General features: G+C 50.7%; 1 protein-coding gene across 1 annotated transcript; it reads right to left on the bottom strand.

Annotated features, from left to right (window-relative positions):
- Window positions 1-7,503: 7,503 nt before the first annotated feature.
- FOXG_14137 (uncharacterized protein) lies at window positions 7,504-9,348 on the bottom strand (the record flags this gene model as incomplete). Its single annotated transcript, XM_018394205.1, has 1 exon — window positions 7,504-9,348. The coding sequence occupies one exon, from the start codon at window positions 9,346-9,348 to the stop codon at window positions 7,504-7,506; it is 1,845 nt and encodes a 614-aa protein (XP_018253759.1).
- Window positions 9,349-12,315: the final 2,967 nt, after the last annotated feature.

Genomic DNA, 12,315 nt, shown 5'->3' with positions numbered 1-12,315 from the left:
CCGCCTCGCCAAGGAACTCATGGAGCATGATCTTCAACGGGACAACACCAAGAATCTCCATATCAAGGAATCAAATCATATGACAGTCGAGCGATCTTTTCTGATCCTTGAAGACAGCGTCTCAGACGAGCTACCTATGGACAATACAGAGACGTGTAAGGTCTCCCTTGATAACATCTCTTCAACCGCAGAATGGCTGTTCGACACAGGTTCGTCAGTCCACATCTGCAACGACCAAAGCCTATTCACAGAACTGCAGCCTGCAACCCGAACGGTCCTCGTTACGGGCGGTGGGAAGGTGTACCCATTCGGTAGGGGGACAGTCAAAATTTGCTTCATAAACAAATGGGGTGAGCAGGTCACAATTAACCTCAAAGACACGCTGTTCATCCCTGAGTTTCCGGTAAATGTCATGTCAGGACTCAGGCTATACAAGAACGGCGGCTGGATAGACGGGAACGACATGTATGACCCAACAGGAGATGTCTTTGGTCTCCTCCGCATAGGAAGGGACGGTCTGTACGTGAACACTGAGGTCGGAAAGACTACTGTTTCAAACCAGGCCGCCTGGGAACTCCAGCCAGAACCATGCAATCACCACACTGCTTCATCAAATCAATGCCTGAATGTCGACCTTTGGCACCGAAGACTCGGCCATGTTAACGCATATCAGGTGTCACAGACTGCCAAAATGACCAAAGGAATGTACTGTGACGGCCACCACGACCATCAGCCTTTCAATTACTGCCTCGCCTGCGACATCGCAAAGGCCCTACGATGGACTCCGCGAAATAAACGGAAACGAGCCTCCAGGGCCGGGTTCATTCATGTTGACACCTTCAAAGTCAATCCACCGGGCATTAGAGGCGAACGATGGGGAATGATTGCCACAGATGACAGGCATCGAATGAGATGGGCCTACACATTCACGAGGAAGGGGATGGCTTCGGAACTCCTAGGCCAGCTCATCTCCAAGATACGAACTCAGTATGGCATCCGAGTGTACGCAATCCAGATGGATGGCGGCTCTGAGCTCTATGGTGCGTCTCTCAAGAACCTCGAGTACACTCACGGCGTCAAGATCATCAAGACGATACCATATACTCCTGAATTTAACGGAGTTGCTGAGCGCTCTAACCGCATCATCTTTGACAAAGTCAGAGCAACCATGGAGTCGGAAAGAATCCCGATAGAGCTCTGGCCATTGGTCCTGGAAGATATGGTGCGCAAGACAAACGTGACAGCCACCAGGGCAATTGATGGCCTCACTCCCATGGAAAGCTTTCTCAACGAGGCCTTTCCCGGACAAGACAACAAGCCGGATCTGTCCGGAGAACGAATCTGCGGCTCACAAGTCACGATACACATACCGCAGGAACGAAGATTGAGATCACACAAGTTTGGCCCAAGAGGAGAGGCTGGAATCTACCTATGCATGGAAGGTTCACAGATCTACACCTGCTGGGTGCCCTCTCGCAGGAAGGGACATCAGATCGTCCGCTCTGCAAATGTACAATTCTACGAAAAGGTTGGGGAGACAGAACTCCTGACCGAAACTGAGCATGATGTTGAGCCGGAAATCCGCAAGAACGGAGCTCCCATCTCAAGCCGGCCACAGTCCGTCACGGAGCAGACAAAGACTCCAAGGCCACAAAGGTCTGAAGTGAACAATCTTCAGCATGCTGAGGTGCATAATCCTCAGCATGGACAGACGACAACATCCATGACATCAGCTAAGCTGCCCGATCTCCGAAAAGAGGTGATCACTGAGCCCAAAACAATGACTGAAGCGCTTCAAGGTCCGCAAAGGGAGCATTGGCTCAGAGCAATACACAGTGAGCTGCGCAGTCTCCTCACGAAAGGAACTTGGCGCATGCTGGACCGCAACCAAGCTCACAATAGGCCACTTACAGTCAAGTGGGTATTCAAGGTCAAGAAAAACGAGGACGGCAACCTCGACAAGTTCAAGGCACGGCTGGTGGTCAGAGGCTTTGAACAACAGTTCGGCTTTGACTACAACCAGACCTTTGCCTCTGTTGCCAAAGCGGCGACTTGGAGAATCCTCCTCACCGTTGCTGCCTGTCTTGACTGGGAAATTGAGCAGATGGACGTGTCGACGGCGTTCCTGGAAGGGGATCTCGATGAACAAGTCTTTATCGAAATGCCGGAAGGACTTGTAGAGTATTTCGATCAACACCCAGAAGACCGTCCGGCAGGATTCTCAACTGAGAAGATCTGCAAATTGATCAAATCCCTCTACGGACTCAAACAGGCGCCTCGGCAATGGCAAAAGAAGCTGAAGGAGGCCTTGGAATCCCTTGACTTCAGACAAGCAACGTCTGACACGGCCGTATATCACAATCCCACAACGGGAGTGATTATCATCACATATGTGGATGACTTCCTCATCATGGGCAGCAACAAGGAAGCAATCCAAGGGTACAAAGCCCGCCTGGGAGAGATCTTCACAATGACTGATCTCGGTCCCGCCAGCCATTTTCTTGGAGTAAGAATAACCCGAGACAGGAACTCAAGGCTGATCTACCTTTCCCAGGATGCATATTTTACCAGAATACTGAAGAAATTCGGCTTAGAGGATTGTCGACCGGTCAAGACCCCGATGGAGCGAAATTCACTCTCGACACTGCAACCAAGAGACAATGGCGACTCGGCTTCTCCAGAAGAACGAGAAGACTATAGCTCGAAAACCGGCTCGCTGATGTATGGAATGACCCAAACCAGACCCGATTTAGCTTTCCTACTCTCGGTACTCTCAAGATACATGTCGAATCCATCACCAGCACATTCACGATTGATCAAAAGAGGTCTTCGCTATCTACAGCAGACAAGGGACCACGGCCTGGTGCTTGGGGGCGTCAAGAAAGATCCTGAATCCGCTTGGAGCATCACAGCTTGGGCCGACTCGGATTGGAAAGGCGACACTGTTACGGGAAGATCGACGTTTGGATGGCTTGTTCAACTTGAAGGATCTACAGTCTCATGGAGGGCCAAACGGCACGAAACAGTGGCACTATCGACTACCGAGGCTGAATATACAGCACTCTCCCAGTGTGCCAGAGAATTAGCCTGGACTAGGAACCTCTTCTCTGAACTGTTCCTTCCGCTACATATGCCTATCCCACTGAACGGCGATAATCAGGGTTCCCTAAAGCTATGCAGAAACCCTGAGCTTCACCAACGGACAAAGCACATTCCGTTAACCGAGCACCATATCCGAGAAGAAGTTGAAGCCGGGAATATTGATGTACAATACATCAGCACACATGAGCAGGTAGCAGACGGACTTACTAAACCATTGAACGCCGTCAGCCATGGCCACTTTCTAGAAGCAATTCGAGTCAGTGCATGTCCGATCGAGGAAGCAGGTCGTATTATTTGGAGTACTGAAGTCCACGATGACTCTGTGCCCTGAAGACAAGGTGGATGGGGGCGTGTTGGAAAATCCGGGGATCCCCCTTCCCTTCAGGATTCAGACTAACAGTCTGAAAGTCCTAGATTTAAAGTTTAAAGTCCTAGATGAAATCATTTAGAGATATAAACCTGAGAAGAACTCTCATCTCACTAATGAACAATCAAGTTATACAAAAATATATATTTTCACCTAGCACTACTGCGCAATATAAACAACATAAGGTCCAGACACCATTCTCGACCAGAGACTTGTGTTCATCCTTCAGTCCTCCCCACCAGAGTTTTCCATGTACACCCTGCGTGGCTTCCCTGAAGGTTCTTGGTTCGGACTGATCGATGTCGCGAGCGACTAGGTACAGTTGTTCTGCAACTGTTGCTAGGAAGGCGAAGTTTGTGCTGGCCAGTATGTATCTCGATGGCAGCTGTCCCCTGGTCGATCTTTCCGGCAGCCGAGACTCTGCATGCTCCTCTGTTTCTTCCGACGACACTTCGCGCTCGTCTGTGGCAACATGGATACTCGATCTGGTTGACTCTTGGTCTGGATCCCATCCTGTATCTCCCACCAGGAGCTCATCCGGCGTCGTGTCTCCACGGCCTGTTTCCCCGCTTCTGTTCGCCTCTCTCGACGCGATCGGAAGGGGCGACGGCTCTAGAACGATGGCATTCTCCACATCGCTATCCCCTTCTCTGACTACTCGTCGTCGTTGCGATGGCCTCCGGTCACTCGTTTGATGCGTGAGATTGCCAAGTGTTGGTTCGATGTTTTTGATGTTTTCAGAGAAGACAACATTATTAGACACAAAGACTCGTCCCCTTTCGTCAAGAAGTATATAGTTCGTACTGCCCTGATAGCCGAGAAGCTGGCAGGGAATGCTCTTTGACTGCATCTTTTTTCGTTTAGAGGATGGAAGCAGAGCCCATCCTCGTGAGCCAAGAACTCGCAGATGGCTGAGGTCGGGAACATCTCCATACCAGGCTTGGTAAGGAGTAGTGGAAATGCTCGCCGTAGGACAGAGATTTCGGATGCGGTTTACTGCCTTGAGGAAGTACGGCCACCATTTCAAAGCGAGTCCGGATTTGATCAGTGTCGGTGTGAGTTTTTCCAGGATGATTCGATTGAGAACTTCAGCAAATCCATTTTGTTCGTGTTGTTCAGTTGCTGTATAGGAAAGTTTAATTCCTCTGTCCCGGCAGAACCTGGTCAGGACGTGGCTTCGATTTTCTCCCCCTCGATCAAGATGCAGGAAGTGGCATCGTCTTTCCGGTCTTTCGAACTGTTCCAATAGATGTTGGAAACATTCTTCAAAATCTGACCTTTCTTTGACTGGATACACCCAGGACATTTGCGTAAAGTCATCAATAAAGCAGGCCCAATACCGGCTCCCGTCTACTCCCACTTCTGGGAATGGTCCGGCAATATCCGCATGAATACACTCCAGAGGGTAAGTGCCTTTCTTGATCGGTCGAATGTGAGGACATTCCCTGAGTTTGCCTTGCACACAGGCCCCACATGGGTTTGATGTAGAATTATCCGGTCGAATTCCAGTAAACATATTCATCAGTCTCTTGATATTCCTCTCTCCTAAATGTGCGAGTCGCTCGTGCCAAAGGTGAAGTCGAGGATCTCCCACCGAAAAGGAGGCCAAAGCGGTTTGAAAATGATCTTCCTCAGCTTCGTCAACCACGTAGACACCTGAGATTCTTGTCGCAGTGAGGACGACTTTTCCCTTGTTTGTGACCACTGCCTTTCCATTTCGGAAGACAACCTCTGCCCCCTTCTTCTCTAGTGCTGACACGGACAAGAGGTTAGAGTGTCCTTCTGGAACATATAGAGCGCTATCAAGAGTAACGTTCTGCGACCCCTTGGGCCCTTGCACACGGAGGCAGTACGTTCCACATCCTCCTGGCATGACCTTTACGTCCGCAATACCATTGATCGGGAGACCGTGGTACTTGTGAAGTGATGTAAAGTTCTCCTGTCGACAAAAGATATGCAATGAGGCCCCACTGTCCAAAACGTGGATACGTTCGAGGGCCTGAGTTCGGAGAGATGCGTGAAGACTAGAAGGTCCGATTGATGAGCCAATCAATCCAAGGTGGCCTTGGAAGTCATTTTGCCAGAGAGCCAGTCGAGCTTGATCAGGTTGAAGGTATGCAGGAGTCGCCTGCGTGGCAGATTCCAGTTCATCAGTCGTCTTCTCCCTTTCTTTCTCCCGACTCTGCATTTTCCGTTGTCGTCTGTCGTAACCAGCTTTACTACGCTCTCTTCTGAGTTCGGGGTGAAGCTTCCAGCAAGTTGACTTGTCATGCCCTTTTCTTCCACAGTATCCGCAGCATGACACATCTTGAGCCATCATGGCTCTATGTGCAATCTTGGCCGTAGCGCTTCTTTGTCTGTCCTCCTCCTGAGATACAGCAAAGATGGCGGTTTCGAACGTGACGGCCTCTTTGAGAACAACGTCGCGATTGTTTGGATCTCGGATAGGAAGAATATTATGGTTCTGATTGAAGGCAGTGAGAAACACTTCATAGTCCGGACCAAGTCCACAAAGGAACTTATTGACAAAATGCGGTTCCCCGATCTGGCAGGTTTCGTCCATCTCCAAGAGTTCAGCCCTGACTTGACGAAGCTTATTTGCGTATTCCATGACTGAATCGCAAGACTCAAGGGTGAGTTCTTGATACCTGCGGTCGAGCTCTTGGAAGATGGCGCTTCCGACGGGCCGATATCGGGTTTCAAGGTGGTTGATCATTCCCTGAGCCGTCGAGATCCCCGTGGTAAACACTCGGGCGTTATAACCGAGACGACTTCGAATGGCACCGCATGCTCGATCTTGGCGGCTCCTCCAGGCCTCAATCTGGGTTGCAAGGTCGTTACCTTCTGTTGGTGGTTGAGAATTCCTGGTCAGAAGGTCTCCATATCCACACATGTCCAGAAGGTCGAGCATTTCTCTCTTCCAGGTTAGCCACTGGCTGGTTTGCTCCAGCTTTGGAATGGTGCCGGGACTGCCCACGAGGTTGAGCGGTTCCTTGGGGAGTGACATTGTGGGGTTCTCGAGAAGCCGGTGGTAGGAGAGTATAGCAAACGGCCGATTTTGCCTAGTTTTGCATTGGGCTCTGGGAAGCCCTCTTGCTTTCGTCAAGAGATCATAGCTATGTCTGCTGCAATGGCATTTATTGTAGAGGTTGTCTGCTTCGTCTTCCAAGGGGAACGAAATTGACTGCAACTCTCCCGCCGACCCAGAAAAGGGGTGGTGGTCTGATTCCGACTCTCTAACAGACCACTTTCAGGCGATCTTGGCCTATGTCGGCCTGAGTGGGCTGACATTCGTCTCTGCAATCTCGAAGTCAGGCCACTACTCCTATCGTGGCCTGTTTGACAATTCGTAAGCCAGGCTGCAGTCTGAGAATCTATCAATGGTTTGAAGTCAATGATTAGAATTCAGTAACTTGAATGGAGGGATCAAAGGCTCCTTCTGGCGATATTTCTAGACCTGTCTTGTCAGCTGATTCATAAACTCTGCAAAATATGCGAAGGAGATAGCTCCAGGCTAAGCTGAATGTGCATGCGCAGTGGAAGGAAGTCTTTCGACTTCTGTGCCAGCAATGAGAGGTTGAAAGGAGACAGGAAACACTCAGCTTTAGAATTAGAGAAACAGTGCCCTCCGGGCTCATAACCTGATGAAACAAAAATGGGGTTCATTGTGTTGTTATATGTTCTAAGTTACATGTGCCTGAGAGGAGCACAGCTCCTTAAATAGTATCCACATCCTAGCCACCAGTAGGTCGGACCACCTTAGCCACACTGTCTCAACATTGTGAAAGGGCTGCATTGTGTACTTGGCTATTATCAACTTATACCAACAGATAACACTGAGCCTGATGGAAAAGAAGGAAAGAGAATAACGTGAGACAAAATTAACAATTGTGATAAATTCGTCTTGGACCAACAGATGCATCTTCCGAAAATCCCATCCGTTCGTCACCAAAGCCTACCAAAAGCCTGAACTACTCCGGTATTTTAAAGGCGCTGGGGACACTAGCCTCCCTACCTGTATCGCACTGAAGACCTCAAACAAATTCCATCACATCAAGCCCTACGATGAGTGTCCCTTGTTGCCCATCCAGTCTCTGGAACTCGAGGCTGAACGGGAACCCACTGACCGGTTCGCGGATCCTGCTCTTGAAGGCCTGGCCCGGGGGTAGGCCCGTAGGAGGTAGACCTTCCATCACTCTCAGCGGCGGTAGCCTCTCACCGCTTGCTGAGGATGCCGCACACGATGGCCGTGATGGCCCGCCATAACCTGCCATGGGCATCGGAGGTAACCCACTGGGAGATGCACTCGGGTGGCCGCTCGCAGGGGATCCATATGGAGGTACCGAATATTCAGGACGGTCATCAGTTCGACGGCGTTGGGCTGGTCTTTCGTTCGATAGTATATCTCCATAACTCATGGACCCAGATGGCCCTGATGCTAACGACCCGGTCTCTGCATAAGAATTGCTTATCGAAATAGTAGGACTAGGAGGTCCGGCAGCAAGGCTACTTATTGATGCCGTTTGTGCGACAATGTCTCGTAAACGGTTACGGTCTTCACGGTAGAAGTCTCCTTGTTGAATCAACTCCTCAATCCTTATTTCCATGAGGCGCCTTTCATCCCGGAGCTCTTGTAGTTGTTTTGCCTTCTCCTCCTGCATAATCTTCTTCTTCCTCCTGTGCCTTGTTGAAGCCTCTGCATTTCTGTGCCTCTTCTCGTCTGCCTTCTTAGACGCTTGCGAAAAGTCCACATGAACAGGGATAGGTTCCTGGTTTCCCGGAAGTGCCAATAAAGCTTGTTGTCCCTCAACGCCAAAAAGGGACCCTCCCATCCCATGTCTTCGCAGTGTTTCCGACCACGGTGAGGCAGACTCGCTTGGGGGGCCCGGGCTGGGAAATGGCCGACCAGCCTGCATGTTAGGAGAGTATGAAGTTTGAGGGTGTACGAGAGGCGGATGCGGGCAACCCGGCGCAGGGTTGGGGGGGAAAGTAGGGAGTGGAGCTTGCGCTCCAGGAGGGGGATGTAGATGGGGATATTGAGTTCTGGTGTCTTCCGGCGTTATATCCTCGAAGGGTCGCTTAGCAGATGAAGAGCCATGTAAAGACTGTCGCCCATCAGATTCACAAGAAAGCACATGGTTAACACGTATGGCTCGAGGATCTTGTGTCGGGCTAGCCTTTTGTCTTGCACTATTTACGGTAGGGAATGGGAAAGCCGTTGGGGAATTGCGTCCTGATGAAGGTCCTCCGAGAGGTGTCATCGGCCCTAATGCCGTACCTGGAAGCGCAGGTTGGGCTGGCGAGAAAGCTTGTGGACCAGCAAAAGACCCAGAGACTGAGCCAACTGTCTGGCCTGGTGTCGCGGATTCAGATGGACGAGCTGTTGGAGGAAGATGACCATTACCCCCTAAAGCCAGTAGTCGTGGCTCCATAGGGTTGAGTATGTTATGGACACCAAGGGTCTTTTGGGGGACCCGCTGTAATCTTTTCTCGCCATTTGCATAGGGAACGTTGCTCACATCTTGGCGTACATCGCGATCACTGAGCTGTCTGCGTCGAATTGAGGAAGGCGAGACTTGGTTATCTCCTAAGGGGGACCTCGGAGAACGACGTGACGCATGTTGAGACGCTGGTCCAGTATGCATCATTGAGACTAGTCCACCTGTGCACACCTCATCACGAGGACTATCACATTGACCCTCTCCAAGCCTGTCTCCAGATGGTAGTTTATTGTCCTGGCTGGTAGCCGGTTTCGATAGACTCAAGTCTTTAGAAGGCCAAGCTGGTGTAGATGGTGTCCGTGGAGAGTTACGCGATGCGCCGGTCGAATCTGTTGCGGCGGATCCGGGTCTACTCGGAGGGGTCGATGGAGTCGACATGTTCAGTGGGAGTTGTTCAAAACCGATCTGATAGGTAATTCGAATAGCCTGACTTGACGTCAAGCTAAATTTTGAATATTGAGAGCTTCGAAGGAAGTGAATGCGTCGTCAAGGTTTGAGATGAAAGCAAAAGATTGGTTCAGGGGCAACTGTTGTCGATGCCTTCGACGACAGGAGAAAAGCCAGCCAAACAGACGGGGGCTTATCGGCGAGATGTTTAGTCAAGTATCTCCAGTCTGTAGCAAAGAGGAAGATGAGAGAGGAACAGAAATAGAAGAAAACTGAACCCTGACAAATCACAGAAAAGCTCTAGCAGTATAGAATGTCTGGTCAGCACAAAAGTAGGAAACATTCAGGTTTAAGTCACCATTCTTTGTTTCATCTGGCATGAACCATGCATTGCTTTTATGAAGCCTCAGAACTGGCCTTTTCTCTCAAGATAACAGTCCCACAATGACCATGTCGTGGTCCATGCAGACCTTCTTGTGATTCCATGTCAGCCGCGGAGCACATCCGTTCCTGCAGGAAGCGAATTGCAAGAAGCAAGGCATCCTCAGACCAAAGGACTGCAGTAGCGCATGCTGCCCCTAGTCCCGGATGTGCCTCCGCTTTCCATGCTGCATTTATGTTGATCTGCTGTTAGCACTTCCCATGTCAACCTCCAACATCTCAAGAACAAAGAGAAGTATTATCCCCACTGCCGGCGCTTGGTTTCATTGTGAGCTTTTGTTTCTAACGTATTTAGCGGTTGTATCGGCGATGCGAACTTGCCAAAAGGGATCGTATGGGTTCAACACGTCTTACAAAATTACTTCACGTGATGGAATCTGCATGTTTGAGATATGTGACAGATCGGTTGAGTTGAAGAAGCTGCAACTTCCAAGCGCTAGATGTATCAATTGCAGGCCACGCGCCTTGATCTTGCTTACACACGACGTTTGGGGGGCTGGGGAGCCAATGGACCAAGCTGGCTTCGCCGCCAATGAGAATCCATTTTCAAGAATGTACCCTGGCAAGATCGATCAATGGGGGTCGCACACCTTCAAAACGGAGCGATTTGAGTAATGGGAGTCGGTCCTGTTCTCCATGAACATACCGGTACTTCAAAAGGTATTCAAACTTCCTGCCCCCCACTGTAGCATCAACAACGTATGTTGCCTTTGGGCGGCCTTCACCTGCATACTTTGTACAGAACGGATAGTTTGTAATTTGCAGCATTCAACCTGATGCGAGTGCCAGCGTACGATTTGTCAACTGCCGAAAGTGGGTTATGCCTCGGCATGATGAGGGTGGGTACTGTAATTTACATACGGTGTCCCTAAGCTTTATTTTCCTAATTACAGTGAAAGGAGGGTTGTTAAGGGCCAAGATATAGTAAGTGGAAACTATCTATGCGGGGCCCTTTCTGCATGAGTGTCAGAGAATAGTGAGCAGAGCTATCACCACCGTGTTACACCACATGGCTGGGACCGTGGTGTCAGTGTGGCTAATAGACCGACCGTCTGACAGACCATCTTCAAACCGCAGACCGACAGACCGGCAAATTTCATCAGACCGACAGACCAGAGCTGCCGGTCGGATTGGGTGGTCTGGGTTGGTCTGGGTTGGGGTGGTTTCTAGGGCTGCCATTGGTCAGCTCCAGCTTACCTTCACTTTAAGTTGCATGACACGACGCGTCTGCGTGACACGACGCGTTTGCCTCAGTCAATTTTCGTGTCGTGCCGATCTTTCTGAGCCATTGCCAATTCGTGCTGCATTATCATGTCTTCTAGCAGAACTACGAGCCACATGTCGTCAACACCGCAGTCTCTTCCATCTCGCCCACCTCCCATCCCGGCTGATGACGGTTTTGAAGGCACGCCCGCCTCACGCGAGGCTACAACTGACGAGACAGATGCATCGCCATGCGAATTTGAAATCGATTGGGAGAATATCTGGCACGGTGGCAAACGACTTATGGGCGCCAAAAGGAGGCCCCGTCACAGGCGGGTCATCGGTACCAAGATCAAAGAGTCGTGGATATACCGACATGGCGCCAATTTGGAGCATCACGGGGTACGTTACTGGCTTTGCAGGATCTGTCATGTGAAGAAGAGCTATTCGACAGCTCTATACGTCTCATCGGGGACGTCTCATGCCGCGAGGCACCTGCTCCGTCAGCACCAAATCACGGAGGCAGGGGAGAGCGATCCCAGCTTAGCGACTCCGTTTACGTTGGCGGCGACGTCTGGCTCCTCGTTATCCCGTCTTTTGTCGCGGCAGGCCAGCCTTGGCTTGCAGCTTGCTTCACATTTTGACGAAGGAACATGGAAAGCTCGCTTCGTGGACTGGATCATAGTCGAAGATGTCACCTTCCGACAGGCATCCAGCGAGCGCCTTCGGTGGCTGATAGCGAATGGTGGGGAGCTTGCAAGTCAGCTACTTCCGGAACATCACACCACAGTTTGTTCATGGATCCGCCAAACCTTTGAATCCCGACGGCAAATCATTGCCAATCTCGTCAAGAACGCGACGAGCTCAGTTCACCTAAGCTTCGACCTATGGACTGCTTCTAACGGGTGCAACTACGTCGGAATCGTCGGCCACTTCGTTGACAGCAACGGCGAAAAGCGTGATGTCCTTCTTGGGCTGCCGCGCCTAGTCGGTCCACACTCCGGTGAGAATATTGCCCCTTATGTGAAGGGGGTAATCGACCAATACGAAATGGGCTCCAAGCTTGGCTACTTTATGCTTGATAACGCTGAGAGCAACGATACCTGCCTAGAGGCGCTCGCAAGATGGTTCCCAATGGACGTTGGCCGACGCCGCTTACGTTGCATCGGCCACATTATCAACCTGGTTGTCCGAGCCGTCATCTTCGGCTCAAACGTTAGCAAATTCGAGACGGAGCTTCGTGGGGCTACGGATGAATTCAGTTTTGACATTTGGGCCAAGAAAGGGGCCATCGGCAGACTCCACAACCTCGCA

This window comes from Fusarium oxysporum, chromosome 14 (assembly GCF_000149955.1).
Source record: "Fusarium oxysporum f. sp. lycopersici 4287 chromosome 14, whole genome shotgun sequence".
Lineage (NCBI taxonomy): Eukaryota > Fungi > Ascomycota > Sordariomycetes > Hypocreales > Nectriaceae > Fusarium > Fusarium oxysporum.
Note: the sequence above shows the minus strand (reverse complement) of the source record. Positions and strands in the feature narration are given on the sequence as shown.